The sequence below is a fragment of the Bufo bufo genome, chromosome 1 (assembly GCF_905171765.1).
Source record: "Bufo bufo chromosome 1, aBufBuf1.1, whole genome shotgun sequence".
Taxonomy (NCBI): Eukaryota; Metazoa; Chordata; class Amphibia; order Anura; family Bufonidae; genus Bufo; species Bufo bufo.
The window spans coordinates 726,390,835-726,412,161 of record NC_053389.1 but is presented as its reverse complement, the minus strand read 5'-3'; the positions used below and the strand labels follow the sequence as shown (position 1 = coordinate 726,412,161).

The window sequence follows — 21,327 nt, the reverse complement described above, 5'->3', positions numbered from 1 at the left end:
CTTCTGCAGGAAGGCTATTCCATGCATCCACTACTCTCTCAGTAAAGTAACACTCCCTGATATTACTTTTAAACCTTTGCCCCTCTAATTTAAAACGATGTCCTCTTGTAGCAGTTTTTCTTCTTTTAAATATTCTCTCCTCTTTTACCAAGTTGATTCCCTTTATGTATTTAAAAGTTTCTATCATATCCCCTCTGTCTCGTCTTTCTTCCAAGCTATACATGTTAAGGTCCTTTAATCTTTCCTGGTAAGTTTTATCCTGCAATCCATGTACCAGTTAGTAGCTCTTCTCTGAACTCTCTCCAAAGTATCAATATCTTTCTGGAGATATGGTCTCCAGTACTGAGCACAATACTCCAAATGAGGTCTCACTAGTGCTCTGTAGAGCGGCATGAGCACCTCCCTCCTTCTACTGGTAATGCCTCTCCCTATACACCCAAGCATTCTGCTAGCATTTCCTGCTGCTCTATGACATTGTCTGCCTACCTTTAAGTCTGAAATAATGACCCCTAAATCCCTTTCCTCAGATACTGAGGTTAGGACTGTATCACTGATTTTATATTCTGGTCTTGGGTTTTTACGCCCCAGGTGCATTATCTTGCACTTATCAACATTCAATTTTAGTTGCCAGATTTTTGACCATTCCTCTAGTTTTCCTAAATCCTTTTCCATTTGGTGTATCCCTCCAGGAACATCAACCCTGTTACAAATCTTTGTGTCATCAGCAAAAAGACACACCTTACCATCGAGGCCTTCTGCAATTTCACTGATAAAGATATTAAACAATATGGGTCCCAGAACAGATCTCTGAGGTACCCCACTGATAACAAGACCATGGTCTGAATATACTCCATTGACTACAACCCTCTGTTGTCTGTCCCTCAGCCACTGCCTAATCCATTCAACAATATAGGAGTCCACGTACAGCCTTATTCTACATAATTAAAAAAACGAATCTTTATTTCATGATGGAATAACCTTTGGATTAGGGTTGTCCCGATACCACTTTTTTAGGACCGAGTACAAGTACCGATACTTTTTTTCAAGTAGTCACCGATACCGAATACCGATACTTTTTTTAAATGTCATGTGACCGTTTTCAAACCACAATACAGACTAAGGATATTTTCTTTAGAATTATGAAGAACTTTATGAACTCAAGACATTTTAAAAGAATAAAACTGTTTTATTTGCTTGTCACGCAGTAGTATAAAACTACAAAACTCAAAGAATTTTCAAAGAACATGTTGATAAATCCCAAAAATATATTTTACAACATCAAAATATATTAACAACAACAATAACTAAACACATGTTAAATCACAACCCAACTAAAAGTGCAAAACAGCAAAAAACTGTAACAGTGCATTGTTTAACATGGGGAACAAACATTATGGGATGGATTAACGGCAATATAGGTAATAGAATTATTATTTGTCAAAAGTTAGTGGCAAGTTCTTTTTAAGGAATAAAAGCATCTCTGCATGTTCAGCCATTAGCCTGTTTCTGCTATCAGTAAGCACATTGGACGCTAAGCTGAACAGTCTTTCACTTTCAACGCTACTGCATGGGGCAGAAAGAAATTTTTGGGCCATTTTAGCCAGAGTTGGAAACCTCACTTTGTGAACTGCCCAGTACTTCAGGGGTTTCTCTGAATGAGGTATGGTGATCTCTCCCAGGTAAGCTTCCAGCTGTATAGTAGCAGCTTTTGGAGCACTGCTTTCCGATGTAGATGAACCTTCACCAGCAATTTCCGCAAATACACTGGACAGACTGGTACCTGGCTGGTCACAGTGAGGTCTTTTGGAAGCTTGTTCTTCATGATCCTCAGATAGTGATACTATTGTCTCATCAGAAAAGTTTTGCAGTTCCTGTAATAACATTTCTTTTGCCTCCCTGGAAGTTTCTGAATTACCAAAAAATCGATCTTTATACCTTGGATCCAGTAAAGTTGCGATAGAGTAAAGGGGGTTTCTCTCAGTATCAGAAAAGCGCTTCTGCAAAGAAGCAAGCAAAGTGCTCCTCATTGTTTTGATGCCCTGGTCGTCATCCACTTTTGACAAAACTTTCTGTAGCACTGTTACTGCAGGAATAACATCAGAGGCGAAAGCATCAGAACAACTGACTTGGCGGGTCATCTCCTCAAATGGAGCCAAGATATTGAGCAACTTCTCTATCAGGTTCCACTGGTTTGAAGTAATGGTGGCAGGGAGCTCATGTTCAGACGAATAGACTCCAAGGGCACGTTTCTGCTCAAATAGACTCTTCAGCATGTAAAATGTGCTGTTCCAACGAGTTTGCACGTCTTGCTGGAGTCTTTTTACTGCCTGACCAAGGTCTTTCTGGATGTCCTGCAGCCGAGAGTATGCCAGAGTAGAATGCTTGAAGTGGCCAATTATTCTGCGCCCGACTCCCACAGCATCTGAAATGCTGCGCTGTGACAACAGTCCCTCTGTGACGGCAAGCTGCAATGTGTGCGCAACACATGAAATACTGGGAAGTCCAGCATCTTCCATACCCTTTATCATGTTTTTGGCATTGTCCCGGACCACAACATGAACCAAACTTTTTGGAATTGCCCAATTCTGAAGCATTTCCTCAAATATGTTGGCAATTGCTTGACCGGTGTGGGAGCCTTCAAATTTTGTAGCATGGAGCATGACCTGATGCAGAGAGAATTCGCCGTCTATCCACTGCGCCGTTAAACTGATAAGAGACAGTGGACTCACACTGCTGCTCCAGATGTCTGTTGTGAAGCTAATTGCCTTAATGTCGTTCTGCAACATGATGGTAATGTGCTTTTGAACCGCACCATGGATCTTTGGTAAGATGACGTCCGTTATGTAGTGGCGACTGGGAATGTCATACTTTGGCTCTAACACGTTAAGAAATTGCTGAAAAGCCATGTTCTCAACAACGGAAAGAGGTTGATCATTCAAAATAATAAATTTGGTGAGGGCATCTGTTATCTTTACAGCTCTGGGGTTGTCTCTTGACAGCTTTTCTCTTCTGGCAAAAGTTTGTTGCAAAGTTGGCTGCTGAGTGCTAGTGCTGGCGGTAAACTCTGCATGCTCAGTTTTATGTTTTATTTTCAAATGCTTTATCAGATTACTGGTATTGAAAGAGCTGATTTTTGTACCTCCTCTCGATAATTTTACAGAGCAAAGTTTACACTCTGCAATCCGTCGGTTGTCCTCATTAATTTTAAAATACTTCCACACAGCTGACATTCTGCTGGTGTCTCTGTGCAGTGTGAACTGAAAGGTGTTGATAATTTGCACGACCTTGGGTGAAAAAGGCAAAATAAAAAAAAATAAGCATCTATTGTTTAACTACTTTTTTATCGGGCAGTGGCACTCTCACCCCTTCCTGCCCAGGCCAATTTTCAGCTTTCAGCGCTGTCACACTTTGAGTGATATTTGCGCAATGCGCAGTCATGCTACACCGTACTTTCCTTTTTTTTGTTTTTATAATTTTTTTTTTCACACAAATAGAGCTTATTTTGGTGGTATTCATTTTATTTAATCACTGCAGTGCCTTTTTTAAAAAAAAAAACAGAAACATGAATAAGAAGCCTTTCTTGGGTTCCAGGAAAAGGGGACAGCTGCGCCAACTAAATGAAAGATTAAATAGCATACAGTATATGGTGAAGATTTGCGCAAATCAATAGTACGTAAAGAACCAGTCCTGCTTAAATGGCAGTGGCACCACAGTGACTCACTTGACTGTCTCACTCTAATCTTACCTGCTTCTGCGATGTCCGTCCTGCTCGTACTGCTCTCCGCCTGCTCTCCTCCCACTCTCCTCCCTCTCTCTCTCTCCTGCCCACTCTCCAGTGTCCTCTCATCAATTAGCAGCACAAGGTGAGGAAAATGCATGCTAATTGGATGATCTTTGGCGCTCTCCTTCTCAGCCGCCCACCAGCCAGCTCGAGGGGAGGAAACAAACAGTAAGTAATACCCAGTCACATACCAGCAATAATTATCGTTGCCGGCTCTCTCCACCCCTTCTCAGCTGCCGCTACATGCCTCCTATAAGCACCCGCTCACCAGCCCGCTCGAGGGGAGAAAACAAAACACATGGCATCACTAATTATTACAGTTACACACATGTACCGCTCGTTTCACCCCTTCTCAGCTCCCGTTCACTGCCCCCTCTATGCACCGCTCACCAGCCCGCTTGATGTAAAAAAAAAAAAAAAGTATTGTATTTATGTATCGGGGCGGGGTATCGGCGGCTGAGTACCGCCGAGAAAACTCGGAATCGGTCCCGATACTAGTATCGGTATCGGGACAACCCTACTTTGGATGGTAATATATTTTCCTCAAAAAGCATTTTATATAAAAAAAAAATCTGATTTAAATCCCAAAAATCAGATTTTATATACACTGCTCAAAAAAATAAAGGGAACACAAAAATAACACATCCTAGATCTGAATTAATTAAATATTCTTCTGAAATACTTTGTTCTTTTCATAGTTGAATGTGCTGACAACAAAATCACACAAAAATAAAAAAATGGAAATCAAATTTTTTAACCCATGGAGGTCTGGATTTGGAGTCACACTCAAAATTAAAGTGGAAAAACACACTACAGGCTGATCCAACTTTGATGTAATGTCCTTAAAACAAGTCAAAATGAGGCTCAGTAGTATGTGTGGCCTCCACGTGCCTGTATGACCTCCCTACAACGCCTGTGCATGCTCCTGATGAGGTGGCGGACGGTTTCCTGAGGGATCTCCTCCCAGACCTGGACTAGAGCATCTGCCAACTCCTGGACAGTCTGTGGTGCAACGTGACGTTGGTGGATAGAGCGAGACATGATGTCCCAGATGTGCTCAATTGGATTCAGGTCTGGGGAACGGGAGGGCCAGTCCATAGCATCAATGCCTTCGTCTTGCAGGAACTGCTGCCACACTCCAGCCACATGAGGTCTAGCATTGTCTTGCATTAGGAGGAACCCAGGGCCAACCGCACCAGCATATGGTCTCACCAGGGGTCTGAGGATCTCATCTCGGGACCTAATGGCAGTCAGGCTACCTCTGGCGAGCACATGGAGGGCTGTGCGGCCCTCCAAAGAAATGCCACCCCACACCATTACTGACCCAATGCCAAACCGGTCATGCTGAAGGATGTTGCAGGCAGCAGAACGTTCTCCACGGCATCTCCAGACTCTGTCACGTCTGTCACATGTGCTCAGTGTGAACCTGCTTTCATCTGTGAAGAGCACAGGGCGGCAGTGGCGAATTTGCCAATCTTGGTGTTCTCTGGCAAATGCCAATCGTCCTGCACGGTGTTGGGCTGTAAGCACAACCCCTACCTGTGGACGTCGGGCCCTCGTATCACCCTCATGGAGTCTGTTTCTGACCGTTTGAGCAGACACATGCACATTTGTGGCCTGCTGGAGGTCATTTTGCAGGGCTCTGGCAGTGCTCCTCCTGTTCCTCCTTGCACAAAGGCGGAGGTAGCGGTCCTGCTGTTGGGTTGTTGCCCTCCTACGGCCTCCTCCACGTCTCCTGATGTACTGGCCTGTCTCCTGGTAGCGCCTCCATGCTCTGGACACTACGCTGACAGACACAGCAAACCACCTTGCCACAGCTCGCATTGATGTGCCATCCTGGATAAGCTGCACTACCTGAGCCATTTGTGTGGGTTGTAGACTCCGTCTCATGCTACCACTAGAGTGAAAGCACCGCCAGCATTCAAAAGTGACCAAATTATCAGCCAGGAAGCATAGGAACTGAGAAGTGGTCTGTGGTCACCACCTGCAGAACCACTCCTTTATTGGGGGTGTCTTGCTAATTGCCTATAATTCCCACCTGTTGTCTATCCCATTTGCACAACAGCATGTGAAATTGATTGTCACTCAGTGTTGCTTCCTAAGTGCACAGTTTGATTTCACAGAAGTGTGATTGACTTGGAGTTACATTGTGTTGTTTAAGTGTTCCCTTTATTTTTTTGAGCAGTATGTGTGTGTGTATATGTATATATATATATATATATATATATATATATATATATATATATATATATTAAATCATTGATTTCTATCCACCCTGCGGCTGAGGCCAGTGATTGCCTGCACCGTGACTTGGTATGCACAGAATGTCACTAAAATGATGTCAGCTCTGAAGGACTGGAGCACGATACTGGAAACAGCAGGGGAGAAAAGTGGTGATTGAAAAGGACTACTTCACAAGGGCAAAATACTTGTCGGGAAAATCAGACGGCTGTGGAACTCATGGTGGTAAGCCTAGGCTGAGACTTGCGTTTCTGCAGCGGATCTGCACACTGATTAGCCATATTCAATGAGGACTCAGCGCTGAAACGGCAGCAAGACGGGGCAGGGCGCTTCTTTTTTCAGTCACTACTTTCCATTGAAAGCAATGGGAGGCAGATTTGAGGCGGTTTTCCATGCCAATTCCGATGCGGTATACTTGGCGCCAACCTCTGGGAACCCCATTGGTCCGAAGAGTTAAAGGTGTTGTGCAAGAATGGGGAGGGTGGGGGGTTTGGCAAAGCACCCCACATGACCGCACCCGTAAAGGAAAGATTACTTACCTTCTTCCCGGCACTGGCTCCCCGCTCCTTCTCCTCCTGGTCTGCAGTGCTCCTCTGGGCTCTCTTGCTGTCAACATCTGGTTTGACATCACTGCAGCCAATCACTAGCCACGGCAGAGACTGGATCCCTTGCGTCATGTGACTTGTCATGACATAAGGGGATCCCCCCCTCCCTGGCGATGTTAGACCGGATGTTGACATCGAGGGAGCCCGAGTAGCATTGTAGGCCAGGAAGAGGAGTGGGGAGCCAGCAACGGGAAGAAGGTAAGTAATCTTTCCTTTACAGGTCTGGCCAAGTGTGGGAGGGGGTTGCCAGACTACCCCCCCCCCCCCCCCCCCCCCCCTTCCCCCATTCTTTTACAACCCCTTTAAGGAACCATAGCACTCCTACTTGGCTGCAGTTGGTGACCAAGGCAAAACGGTGAGAGACCCAGAGGAATTCTCCAGCGCTGCGTTCCCCTCATTCTCAAGATTGGTGGGCATTTTCTTTCCTGATAGTAATAGCACCTAATGGAAATAAAGGAAAGTTGCTCTCTGACTTGTGCACGGTCCAGCCGACGTGTATATTCAATAAAAGCATGGTAATGAGATTCAGTCGACATTATTTCAGCAGCTCGTTTGTGATGATTGGGTTACCATAGATTAGTGGATATTACAGCTGCCGATGTAACTATCGGATTACTCTTATGTCCCATCTGTTCCTTAGAGCACATTACAGACAGACGAGGTGAAGAACGTCCCGTGCGGCACGAGGTGAGCTCTGGGGACATGGGATTTGGCTAAAACGTTATGGGGGCCATTGCCACAACGAGCTAGATCATGTACTATTATCACCTTGTGATGCTACCCTCAACAGTTTTCATGTCTGGGTCTTGGAAAACATGGTTTCTTTCTTCTAAGAACTATTTACAAATGCCTAACTAGGCAATAGAACCTGTCTTGACCCAGGTATAAATTAATACTTCACTTTTATTATAATTCGCTAAAAATTGAAATGTACTGGACATGTGTGCGATTACACTCTTTAATTGAAATTAGACAAGACCAAGAAATAATAAATTAAAAACACAATGCACCTCTGCACTGTGAGTGGCATGCAGTGCACAATGAAAGTGTGAGAAATGTGCACTATCTACCGAGAGGATGACACTACCACAGCACCATTTGTGGCTCACTTGTAACAAAAATTAGTTGTGATGACAACTTGATAAGCTAGTAGGGGAGTAGTGATTAATCCCTCTACATACATAGGGCTTTGCTGATAGGAGAAAGCAGCAACGTAGGGGACCGTTACAACCAACTCAGTACCCAGCAGTGGTCGCCCTATTAATTAAACAGTGAGACCGACACAACACCATCAATGTCTGGCCGCTAGGTGCTAAACAGTGGAGAGGTGCAGAGCAGTTTAAAATCTACAGCTGTCCCCCGACATGTTTCGCCAGTGTTCTGGCTTCTTCAGGGGCAATGGACATCTACCACCTTATACCACCTTGGGTTGATTGGTTTCCTTAAAGGGAATCTGTCACCTGGTTTGACCATATTAAGCTCTCACCATTGCCATGTGTAATAAATTACCTTCTCTACTGCAGTGGTTTTCTTCCTTATATTCATTCTTTCATTTTGCTAAAAAAGCGATCTGAAATCTCGCGCAGGCGCAGTACCGCCTGTGCAATCCGACCGCTCCTGAGGGCAACAGCCTCAAAAGTGTCACTGGGCATGCGCAGAGCCCAGTGACGTCGTCTTATCGCTGTTGCCCTCAGGAGCGGTCGGATCGCGCAGGCAGTAGGTGGTACTGCGCCTGCGCGAGATTTCAGCCGGACTAACTGTAGATTCCAGGTGCCTGGCTTGAATGAATTAACTGACGTAGCAGAGGGGGCGGCGCCGTTAAACTAGGGGACGATACTGTATAGCGAGGAGGCGTGCTTGGGCTCTAAACTAAGGTGGGCTAGGCACTACAGGGGGGCGTTACTGGGCTCAGAGGGTGAAGAATAACGCCCCTCTGGGCACCTTCAGGGTTCATTTGCATAATACAAAAATCACTTTTTTAGCAAAATGAAAGCATGAATATAAGAGAGAAAACCACCCCAGGAGAGAAGGTAATTTAATACACATGGCAATGGTGAGAGCTTAATATGGTCAAACCAGGTGACAGATTCCCTTTCATGCTCTGCGACTGTCCGTGGCGTTAAGTAATGTATGTTGTGAAGTGTTGGCAGACTACATGCCCGCACTAGGTTGTCTTTATTTCTGCACAGTGGATGATCTTTCTTATGTTAATATCTTTTAGTGGTGGAGTCATGATATATTTTGATCGGATAGAAGTGGTCAATTTCCTCATATCTAGTGCAGGTAAGTAGTGTTCACTTGGACTTGCCAGGTCTTTCCTGCTCCTTTGCTAGATCACCACACGCCATGCACCTAATAGAATAAGTGATGGAATATTAAGAGTCCACACCATCACTTTAAAGGGGATTGTCACCAGGCAGCATGTTATAGAGCAGGAGGAGCTGAGCAGATTACTACACAGGTTCAGTAGAACGTGTCATTTATTGCGTTAAGTACCTGCTCATTCTGTGGTTAGGAGTTTAGTGGGCAGTTCTACTTGGTGATTGGCATCCTTTCCTGTATGAGCATGCACATGGGAAGCGCAATCAGTAAGCTACAGGTATTAATCTATAACATGGCGGTGGAAGGTCGGACGGCAGGTTCACTTAAAGATCAGTGGGGGTCCGATCTCTGAGACAATCATGAGGTTGAAGGGGCTGATTTAACACTGCATTCCCTGCACATGGGTTCTCCTGGCCACCCAGCTGTGCATAAGAAACTGCACCGTGTCCCCTTCGGATCTTTTACCAGTCCTAGATTGATGGCATCTCCTATCCCTCTCCTTTAGGCTACCTGCGCACAGGTGTGGGCCTGTGTTGGAGAAATTCTGCATGAACTTCCATGCTGATTTCTGCGCATTTCTGCACCAAAAACCATAGGTGCTACTTACTTTTTTTTTTGGTGCGGATTTGATGCAGTTTTGTCCCAGATCTCGCCCTTGCATTGCAAAGGGTCAAATCCGCACAGAAGAGTTTACGTCCTTGCCTTCTCAGCTAGAAACCGACTTTATTCGCACATTGCAGATTTCATCGGTATTCTAAAGTCGGAAGCCGTCCCATGAAATCATGGAGTATAAAATCTTCACATTATGTTCATAGCGTTTAGGATCCAGTCCTGGTTTGTCTTACAAATACTGATGCACAACTAGATAGAGGCGGGTGGATGGTTGAACAACCATTGAATGATCGTCTGGTGACCAATAATTGTGCTGAGCCTCTGGTCTTTCTTGTATGAGGAACCGATAGTGAGAATATGTTTTTAAAGGGGAGCCAAAGCTACAGAGAAGGGCAGACATCTCTCCGGTGATGTGAACACTGGCTGGAATGTCCAGTCCTTCCTATTGCACCTCACTGTGTCCATCTTCTCTCTGTCCTTCTCTAGTTTATGATATAGTGAAGAACTTTACTGCAGATTATGATAAAGCTTTAATCTTCAACAAGATCCACCATGAGCTCAACCAGTTCTGCAGCGTCCACAACCTGCAGGAGGTCTATATAGAACTCTTTGGTAAGTCTTCTCAGTCTTATCCCATACCCGTGCAATGACGCCCGTGATACACATCTGGCTGGTCTATTCCTGAGGCAGGAACATTTGAGCAGCTTTGGTTCATATTGTTTAGCTCGATCGTAAGGGTGGACCTATTTGGCAATTGTCCATCTGTCCTGTCTCCGTACAGATTAATATTAGTTGTGCGAGATTGATGTGTAAGCTCCAGACTAAAAGATATGTAGTACTAGTACCTACAACTGGTCCACAACCAATGGAAAATAGCTTTAAGCCCTTCTACCCTGGAGGTTTTTTTGACTTTGCGTTTTTGTTTTTTCGCTCCCTGCCTTCCCAGAGCCATAACGTTTTTATTTTTCCGTTCACATGATATGAGGGCTTATTTTTTGCAGGACAAGTTGTACTTTCCAATGCCACCATTTAATATTGCATAGAATGTAGTGGGAAGTGGGTAAAAAATTCCAAAGGTGGTGGAATTGAAAAAAAAAACAATTTTGCCACAGTTTTTATATATATATATATATATATATAATTTCATTCTCCAGGTCAGTATGAATCCTGCGATACCACATATATATACTTTTCCTTGCTAATTGATACAGAAAAAAACGAAATAATTTTTATTTATTTATTTTTTGCTGTCATATTCTGACCCCTATATCTTTTTTGTAGTTATGTGTGCGGAGCTGTATGAGGGCTTATTTTTTGCGGGGGAATCTGTACATTTCATCGATGCCATTCTGGGGCGTGTACGACTTTTTGTTCACTTTTTGTTTAAGTGACCAAAAAAGAAGTGACCAAAAAAAGAAGTGACCAAAAAAATGACCCTTGATGGCTCTTTTGACCCTTTTTTTCCATTTCGCCTTTTTTTTTCGTATGGGATTACCGTAATACTTTTATATTTTGATAGTAGGGTAGTTTATTTTATTTTTTTTAATTTAACATTTTTTTTTATTATTCTCATTTTGGGGAAAGGGGGGTGCTTTAAACTTTATTTTTTTATTTGTAAAAACTTTAATTAAATTTTAATTTTTTTACACTTTTTTTTATAGTTCCCACATGGAATTATAACAATCAATAATTTTATTGCTATTTTATCATAGACTCCAATGCACTTGGAAAGACTGTGCAGCAGCCTCCTGTCATCGACCAGTCAGTTTTCAACGCGCTCGGATACCATGGCATCTGATGGTTTAAATGTCCGCGATCGACATTACCCGCGGGTGTCTGTTGTAGGAAACAGCAGGCACCCGGTTGCTGGCGGCCGCCATCTTTAAAGACCCGAAATGGGACGTACTATTACGTCACATGTCGGGAAAGGGTTAAGGGCTGATTCACACAAGGAATACTAAGGAAACATGGGCCGTGTCTTGGACGCATTTCTCCTGACTCAAACTGACGGCATCATAGTGCTTTATGATACAGTCAGTTCATATCTGATCGTAGCTCTATAGGAACTGACTGTATCAGAACTTACTATGATGCAGTCAGTTCAGGTCAAGGGAGCCGCTGCTGGTCCGAGAGATGTAGCCGAGACACAGCTCGTGTCTCCCAGGCCAATCGTGGTTGTGTGAATCAGCCCTTAGGGGTCTCTTTCCCACTGAGAGAAAATAGGATTAGTTTCTGACGTGCTTTAATATGTCTTCTCTACAGATCAGATAGATGAGAACCTCAAGCTGGCGTTGCAGCAAGACCTCAATGAAATGGCTCCAGGATTAATTATCCAGGTAAAGTCAGCCAGTGGCTTCTGCCATCTTCTTGTGTTTTCTAGAAAGATGGCTGTATTTTATGTGTACAAGCTAAGAAGGACATATGTCATGTGCGTCAGGATAGCCAGCCTGGGAGTTTATGGAGGAGCACCTTATAAATGCATATGTGCAGGATATGCTATAAATGTCCCATACTCACATAATGCCCATAAAGAAATGGCCAACTTAGGCTACTTTCACACCAGTGTTTTTGCTGGATCCGGCAGGGTTCAGCAAAACCTTCCATTACTGATAATACAACCATCTGCATCTGTCATGAACGGAACCGGTTGTATTATCTTGAACATAGCCAAGACGGATCAGTCATGAACTCCATTGAAAGTCATGCTCCGGTATGGGAACGCAACCAAACGGAACGCATTTTGGAGCACTCCGTTCTGTTCAGTTACGTTTTGTCCCCATTGACAGCGGAAGCGTTTTTTTTCCCAGTATTGAGACCCTATGACTGATCTCAATACCGGAAAATAAAAATGCTAGTGTGAACGTAGCCTAAAATATCTGTTCTTTGTTAATAAACAGTTGTGCTCAAAAGTTTGACCCTCTTCAGAATTTTGCATAAATTTGACCTAAAACTACATCAGATTTTCACAGGTCCTAACAGTAGATAAAGATAACCAAATCAACCAAATGAGTTGAAAATATTACACTTGGTCATTTTATTTTTTTGAAAAAAAAAATCAAATATCACATGTCTGAGTGGCAAAAGTATGTGAACCTTTGCCTTCAGTATCTGGTGTGACCTCCTTGTGCAGCAACTTTGACTTGGCCATTCCAAAACTTTAGCTTTATTCTCCTTTAACCATTCTTTTATAGAACCACACGTGTGCCCGGGGTTGTTGTTTTGCTCTATGACCCACATTCTCATAAGATACAGCTCACAGACAGATGTCCTGACATTTTCCTTTAGAATTTGCTGGTATAATTCAGAATTCACTGTTCCATCAGTGACTGCAAGCTGTCCTGGCCCAGATGCAGCAAAAGAGGAAGAATCCATGACACTAACCCCACCATATTTCACAGATGGGATGAGGTTTTTGTGCTGGAATGCAGTGCTTTCCTTTCTCCAAACATAGCACTTCTCATGTAAACCAAAAAGTTATATTTTTGTCTCTGCCATCCACAAAACATTGTTTCAAAAGCCTTCTGGCTTGTCCAGGTGATCTTTAAAAAACTTCAAACGGGCAGCAATGTTCTTTTTGGAGAGCAGTGGCTTGGTCCTTGCAATCCTGCCACGCACACTATTGTCGTTCATGGTCTTCCTGATGGTGGACTCATTAACATTAGCTAATGTGAGAAAGGCCTTTAGTTGCTTAGAGGTTATTTTGGGTTCCCTTGTGATCTTGTGAACTGTTACACTCCTTGCTCTTCGCTAGATCTTTATTGGTCGAGCACTCCTGGGGCGGGTGATAATGGTCTTGAGTTTTCTCCATTTTTGCACCGTCTGACTGTGGATTGGTGGAGCCCAGACTCTTTAGAGATGGGTTTTGTGATCTTTTACACCCAGAGAGGCATCAACAACTTTTCTTCTGAGGTCCTCAGAAATTCTCTTTGTTTGTACCATGATGCACTTCAACAAACATGTGTTGTGAAGATCAGACTTTGATAGATCCCTGTTCTTTAAATAAAAGGTTGCCCACCCACACCTGACTGTTACCTCGTTGATTGAAAACACCCGACTAATTTCACCTTCAAATGATCTGCTAATCCTAAAAGTTCACATACTTTTGCCGCTCACAGACATGTGATTTTCCTCAATAAATAAATGACCAAGTCTAATATTTTCAACCATTTGTTTGATTTGATCATCTTTATCTACTTCTAGGACTTCTCTGAAAATCCAATGTAGTTTTAGGTCAAATATATGCAGAAATATAGAACGTTTTGAAGGGTCCTCAAATTTGCAAGCACCACTGTAGGGACTGCATATTCTGCATATCTTAACAATCACTATAAACTTACAATGTATGGACATTATTGACAATTTGAAAACAAAAATCTGAATACAGTGAAACCTCGTTGAGACAACCACCCAAAATTGTATTAAGAAGTTGGGTGGTCTGCTCAAAGAAGATGACCAGTATGCATGATACGTAGTGGAATGGAAACTGGGTAAGTGGTCTTCTCAAAGAGGTTTCACTGTATTTTATTGAATATTAGATGTAAGGCTTCATTCACAGGACCCTTCAAATGATCACAGAAGAACCTAATGGGGACAGAAAAGGGTGAGTGAGAAGCCCTAACATAAGCTGTATAATGGAGACAAAGTCAGTAGTATTGGAAGCAGTGAGGGTTTATTAGTGAAAATGTAATTTCCCCTTGATGTGGAGTTTAGGCAACTTTTCTCCAAACACCAAAATAATTGCTAAATAGAAGATACCTGTTTATGTCTGCACTGGTGGGTCCCGATGTTGTGATCACCGACTGGTCCTCCTTGCACGGAGAACGTAAGATGACCACTGCTTTGGGCACATGGTAGATCTTTCACAGGAACGTTCATCTCAATAAAAATTTATATTTCTTAATAAAGGATTTTTCCATCTTATGAAGTGATGATTTCTCGCTAGGGAAGTGGAAACTTAGAACGTGACTTAGCATTAAACCAGCGCTGTGACTCCTTCATTCTCAGGATGGCTGGTGGTCCTGGCCGATCATAAAGTGAGGGCCAATCCTAGCGATATGACATCCCTTTATAAGAATTACAAACCCTTTTGACTTGTGTTTCTCTGTTCTATAATGGACCTGACTATTGATCTTCTGCATCCTTCTTTTTGTCCCCTCTTTCCAGGCTGTCCGAGTTACAAAGCCAAATATTCCGGAATCCATCCGCAGAAACTATGAGCTCATGTAAGTTCTGTCTACATTAAAGAGCATCTGTCAGCCCAATTAACCCTATTAAACCAGCCACGATGTCTTGTAGAGCTAGTTCAGCTGAATGTAATAATACCTTTCACTTAGTGATCCACGGCTTTATTCTGGGGATAATTCGTTTTTAAACCATATACAGATGAGCAGTTAAGTGCACTGAGGGCGGGCCCAAGCTACTCTGTGCACATTTGCTCCTCTTTTGTTTTCTGTCAGCCCCTCCAGCTCTTTGCTGATTGACAGGGCCAGGTTCTTGCATTATCGTCTCGCCTGATCCTTTCAATCAAGGAAGGAGGAGCAAGGGGACACAGAGTGGTTTGGCCCGCCCTCAGTGCACTTTACTGATCATTTGCATATGGATTACATGTACTTATGAAGCAGTGGATCTACATATAAAAGCTATGCGTTTAATCAGAAGGCTCGACCTTGCTAGGCATTATAACTGATTTAATAGGGTTGATCCTGCTGACACATGCTCTTTGAGCACATAGCCAATTAATATCTTTACAAGTACATTATGTCCTGCACGGTGGAGGAGTATAAGGGTGGGAACGTAGTTATCACAACTAATTCCCCTTACTACAACACGTTCATGTAGTTTCTGTGTTCGCGGGGTAGGTCATAACCATTTTAATTGCTGCTAGTAAAAGTTTCTTAAAAAAAAAAAAGTGCAGCTGAAAGTTGAGAATAAATGTCATTTCTGATTTTTCAGGGAGAGTGAGAAAACCAAGCTCCTCATTGCTGCACAGAAACAGAAGGTGGTGGAGAAGGAAGCAGAAACGGAGAGGAAAAAGGCAGTAATCGGTGGGTGACCTAAATGGCTGCAGTAAATGCGCCCATAAATTTGATATAAAAGATGGCCGAAATGCAAATTCTTTGAGAACTATCATTTTAAAAACTAGCACAAACGATCAACCACAATGGCAGACTTCTGTCTGCAGAAAATACACTCGGCCGGGTCGGAAAGTTTTGCTTGTGGCCTGCCAAAAGTACACAAATGGGGCACGATTGGCCAAATTCTTCTGCCCTCTTGCTCAAGGACAGGGGAGACTGTTTTATTAAAAAAATGACCCCCTGGATGGCCCGTTTAGTCTGACATGTTTGTACGAATAATCCTGCAGACGACTGAGCGCCGCCATGCAGTCAATAATTCTCTCCGGTACCTGTGTACAGCATCCTTCAGTATCCTCGGGGATGCCGTAGTATAATCCAGCCATGTTTTGAGTACTCACAAGAAAACCTAAATTTAGGACTCTAGCGTAACTGAAACAGGACGGATCCATTATGCAGCCCATAGACTTCTATTACGACGGAATTAATAAAGTAATGCCTCTAAAGTCATTCTGTTATGCATTCCCTCATAGAATTGCCTTATGGTCCGTGGTAACGGAATCCATAATGCAATTCACATTATACCAGAACCGAAAACAAATTTCTAAATATGAAATTCGCTTATCCATATTGATGACCTATCCTGAGGATCGGTCATCAATAAAAATAACTTGGACAACTCCTTTTAATGAAGAATGAATTCTAATAGTAAAAAAATTAAAAGCCTGATTTAAGGAAAGTCTTTCCCCCCTCTGCGGATTGTGTCCAGTTCTACACAGCAAAGCTGACAATTTCTGCTACTGTGTGTCCTCAGTGGGGACTTGATATTTTTTTAATTTTTTTTATTTAATATGGGCACGTAAAGCATGAATGTAAAAATGTGTATAACAAAACCTGACATACTGAATGATAGTTTCTGATGGGTTCTCGGTCACCACGTAGTGAATGGTCAAGTGATGTGTCCTAAGATATGTGCAGATGAGTCCCCATGAGAATCAGGTTTCAGCAGACATATACCGTACAGCACATACAACACGTGGTAACAACTCAGTGATTACACGAATGATGGCATGATCCACAGTACTGAGGAAAAGGAAGCACCACAAGCAATGTGCCTCAAGGATTAGCTCTACTTATGTAGTAATTGCTCTACAAATGGTTGCAGTTTGTTCACACATCATTAATCTTGTCCGATTCTCCTCCCCAGAGGCAGAGAAATTGGCCCAAGTTGCCGAGATTAAATATGGACAGAAGGTTATGGAGAAAGAAACTGAGAAGAGGATTTCTGAGATTGAAGGTAACACAGTCTAGTAGTATGGTCCATGTCTGTGGTCCTCCTTTATCCAGGACTTTGTTTAATCCTGTCCTGGATTCCAGACTCCGCTTGTGTTAACATACGGAAACAATCTGCTTATTCTCCTCTTCAAGCATCGCTTGGTGAGAGGATATTGTGCAATATAACGGCACACTGCAGGCCTGATATCTAGTGTACTGCTGTACCGCAGGCTTCTCCTCTTTATGTATGGCCTATGGGAAGGTATGACCGTTCTTGTACGTAGGACTTGATCGATCATTTGTATACGATTGACTGTGGATACAAGTGTTATCTGGAGTGGTACATATCTTAGAAGGGATCAATGCAGGGTCCTAAAGGGCATCTGTCAGCAGATTTGTGCCTATGACTCTGGCTGACCTGTTACATGTGCGCTTGGCAGCTGAAGACATCTGTGTTGGTCCCATGTTCATATGTGTCCTCATTGCTGAGAAAAATAAAGTTTTCATATATGCAAATGAACCTCTAGGAGCAACGGGGGTGTTGCCATTACACCTAGAGGCTCAGCTCTCTCGGCAACTTCTGTACTGTGAGCCCCTTTCCTGTACTGCACCTGCGCCGTATACTGAAGTGCATGGCGCTGTGTGAGACTTTAGGAGAAGTCAGGGCCAGGTGTTTTCAGTGCCTGGCCCTGTCAATTCAAGTGCAGGGGGTGCGGCAGTTTCAGAGAGAGCAGACCCTCTACGCGCCCCCGTTGCTCCTAGAGACTCATTTGCATATATTAAAACATAATTTTTCTCAGTAATGCGGACACATATGAACATGGGACCAACACAGAGGCCTTCAGCTGCCAGGTGCACATGTAACAGGTCAGCCAGTGTCATAGGTGCAAAGCTGCTGACAGATGCCTTTTTACATGTATGATTACCAAGAACATAAAGCTTTGGTTTCTTGAACATGAGCCAGTCCAAATTAATCGTGCCACTTGTTATAATAGGTTGGTCTCTCACATGCTCTTGTCCTGCAGATTCTGCTTACCTAGCTCGAGAGAGGGCGAGGGCCGATGCGGAATTTTACACAGCACAGAGATTAGCGGACTCCAATAAGGTAAAGTTGCACATTGATCACACTACGTGGTGGTGCCCTCCTGTCTACAGCCTACTATGAAGACCTCCCTTCTTATCAGCTCTCCCCACACTATGCATGGTCATCGCTCCAGAACGTGTGTTTTCTACAATCTCTGTGTGCATATGGTTTCCTTCGAGCAGAGTGATTATTGTAAGGTTGGGTAAACTTCTTGTTTTAGTTGCCATTTTTTGAGCCAAAGCCAGCAATGGATCCAGCGGGATGAAGAAGTATACGTCCTGTGACAACCACTTGTGGCTTTGGCTTAAAAACAAACCTTCATCCAAAATTGCCTCCAAACCTGGGTGTGTGATCTGAAACTCTGTGTTCCTCTGTTATTCCTCCTAGTATTTTGTGACTAAAGTGACAACTAGAAATCACTGAAAACCATTGTGATGTAGGGAGAACATGATAAAAAAAAAAAAAAAAAGGCTGACGTCAAAGAATAGTCCCACTGCTACCTACAGATGATCAACCAGTATCAAGGACTAAAACTCAAACAGTCTAGATGCATTTCCCCGATTCATCAGGGGATAATAATAAGGGACCATAGACGCAGGTATAAGGTGAGCACCATATAAATGAATAAAATCAAGAGGCTTTAATGGTGTAGAGCAGGGATCAGCAGCCTTCGGCACGCCAGCTGCTGTGAAACTACATCTCCCAGCATGCAAACATGCTCGGGTGCTCTTCTAACTCCCATAGAAGTGAATGAAGCATTATAGGAGTTGTAGTTTTTGAACATCTGGAGTGCCGGAGGTTGCTGATCCCTGGGACTTTAGGATGAGAGAGGTTGTCTTTGGTAGCCATTAACAACCTCTTTCAGCAGTGCCCCAGCGATCGCATTGTGACTGACATTTAAAGGGGTTGTGTCTCTCTTTAGCAAATCGCATTCATCATGTAGAGAAAGTTAATACAAGGCACTTACTAATGTATTGTGATTGTCCATATTGCCTCCTTTGCTGGCTGGATTCATTTTTCCATTACATTATACACTGATCACTTCCAGAGGTTACCACCACCGCTGCAGCGCAGATCTGAGGTGGCCAGGACTGGAGCTGCTGCGCATGCCTGACTATGCGCACTCCCGTGGCCCCAGCCTCCAGAGAGGTCAGCGTCTTTTCCTATAGTGTGCAAGAACGGCCACGGCTGCGGGATTGCAGGGCGGTCATAACCATGGAAATAAGCAGTGTATAATGTGAGGGAAAAATGAAGACAGGAAAGAAGACAATATGGACAATCACAATACATTAGTAAGTGCCTTGTATCAACTTTCTCTACATGATAAATACCACTTTAAAGTCAGTCATTGACGTGTGACTACTGGAAATTTGGCAAAAGAACCGAGAAACAAGGAAGGGGGGGCTTGGTGCTGCCGGTATCTTCTCAATCCTTAGAGTTGCCAGCACTCCAGAAGAGTGATATGGAGTACTGTAAAAAGCTGTGTACTGGGGTCATACACAATATGATACCTCTTGGCGCAAAACCACAACCGCGAATGACGTCTTATAAAAAGGTTTTTATTTTTGATCAGATGACAATGCGTTTCGGAGTAAGAGTACTCCTTTTTCAAGTCTTTGGAACCGGGCACATGCGGTTAGCGCGACCAATCCAGATGCTATGGATCGGGCTGCTGCGTCGTCACCTGATCAAAAATAAAAACCTTCTTATAAGACGTCATTCGCGGTTGTGGTTTTGCGCCAAGAGGTATCCTATTGTGTACGACCCCAGTACACAGCTTTTTCCAATGCGATCACTGGGGCACTGCTGAAATAGGTTGTGAATGGCTACCAAAGACAAACCGTGAATTTCTTGGAAATGCAAGGAACCTCTCTCAGCCTAAAGTCTCTACACCAGGCACGCTCAACCTGCGGCCCTCCAGCTGTTGTGAAACTACAACTCCCACCATGCCCTGCTGTAGGCTGTCCTGGCTTGCTGGGAGTTGTTGTCTTGCAACAGCTGGAGGGCCACAGTTTGAGCATCCCTGCTCTACACCATTAAAGCCTCTTTATTTTATTCATTTATATAGTGCTTCCCTATACTGTAGCACTGTACAGAGATTGTCATCACCCATATCGTTATCACATTATGGGGAATACAAGTATTTAGTAAAACTGACGTGTCAGGAGAGGCAATGGATCCTCTATACATACGGGTGAAACTCAAAAAATTAGAATATCGGGCAAAGTTCATTTATTTCAGTAATGTAATTTAAAAGGTGAAACTAACATATGAGAGAGACTCATTACATGCAAAGCGAGATATTTCAAGCCTTTATTTGGTATAATTTGGATGATTATGGCTTACAGCTTATGAAACCCCAAAGTCACAATCTCAGGTCCCCTTTGCTCAGGGGGTATGGATTAATTAGCTGACTAGAGGGTGACACTTTGAGCCTAGAATATTGAACCTTTTAAGCTGCATTACTGAAATAAATGGACTTTTGCAGGATATTCGAATTTTTCGAGTTTCACCTGTAAGTACCTCCATTCGTTCCTGTGCCCTTCTGCCGTCTCACCTGCTTATTTTTTTTTATCTTTCTCTTGCAGCTTAAATTAACCCCCGAATACCTACAACTTATTAAATACCAAGCCATCGCTGCCAACAGTAAGATCTATTTTGGAAACGACATCCCAAACATGTTTATGGAGACCAGCCCTACAAGCACCCATGCCCATTCAGGTGACCTACCTCCGGAGGACCCCTTTAAGCTCAAAGACTCAATTTTTTCTGATGAACCCCAATCGTGAGGACATAAAGAAAAAGTTATTTTGTTTTTACGATTAAAAAAAAAAAAAGGAAAAAATATATAAAAATTGCGAAACTAAATCAGCATTTTTCTATAGATCTGCAGCCTCTAAAATGAGCATTGACGCGCCCTAGATGAGGTTGTCTTTTCAGATTTGTTTTTTTTTTTTGTATGATTTTTTTTTTTTTAACAATATGAATGTTTGTGATTATTGTGTTGGATGCTCAGGGTGCTCGGTGAGATTTTTCCACTGATGCGATATTACTATAACACACTGTCCCTGACAGCACATCACTGTGTGCAAAATGCAGTGTGTGACAAAGAACATACAGTGATAAAATACAATCTGTCGTATTACTTATGGGACCAAATCTTGTGGCGGCAAGATCCACAAACTGAATGAGGATAGACTCACATTATTAGCCGGGTCTGTGTTTCCGTGCCCGCAGCCAGATGCCCTGAAAACCTAGGTAGGGGATGATGTAGCATAGCTTCCAAGGTTCCGTCACAGGCACATTATAGCTCAAGCCTGCCCTAAGTTGTGTAGG

At 43.2% G+C, this 21,327-nt stretch overlaps 1 protein-coding gene across 1 annotated transcript in view; it reads left to right on the top strand.

Moving 5' to 3' along the window:
* ERLIN2 (ER lipid raft associated 2) overlaps positions 1-21,117 on the top strand; it is a 32,957-nt gene extending 11,840 nt beyond the window's left edge. Inside the window, exons 4-12 of the mRNA XM_040414382.1 lie at positions 7,268-7,314; positions 8,849-8,910; positions 10,048-10,173; positions 11,824-11,897; positions 14,725-14,783; positions 15,514-15,605; positions 16,840-16,929; positions 17,933-18,012; positions 20,580-21,117. Of these exons, the coding sequence (XP_040270316.1) occupies positions 7,268-7,314; positions 8,849-8,910; positions 10,048-10,173; positions 11,824-11,897; positions 14,725-14,783; positions 15,514-15,605; positions 16,840-16,929; positions 17,933-18,012; positions 20,580-20,780 (831 nt within the window). The 3' untranslated portion in view covers positions 20,781-21,117. The remainder of the gene's footprint in view (positions 1-7,267; positions 7,315-8,848; positions 8,911-10,047; positions 10,174-11,823; positions 11,898-14,724; positions 14,784-15,513; positions 15,606-16,839; positions 16,930-17,932; positions 18,013-20,579) is intronic.
* The last annotated feature ends 210 nt before the right edge of the window (positions 21,118-21,327 follow it).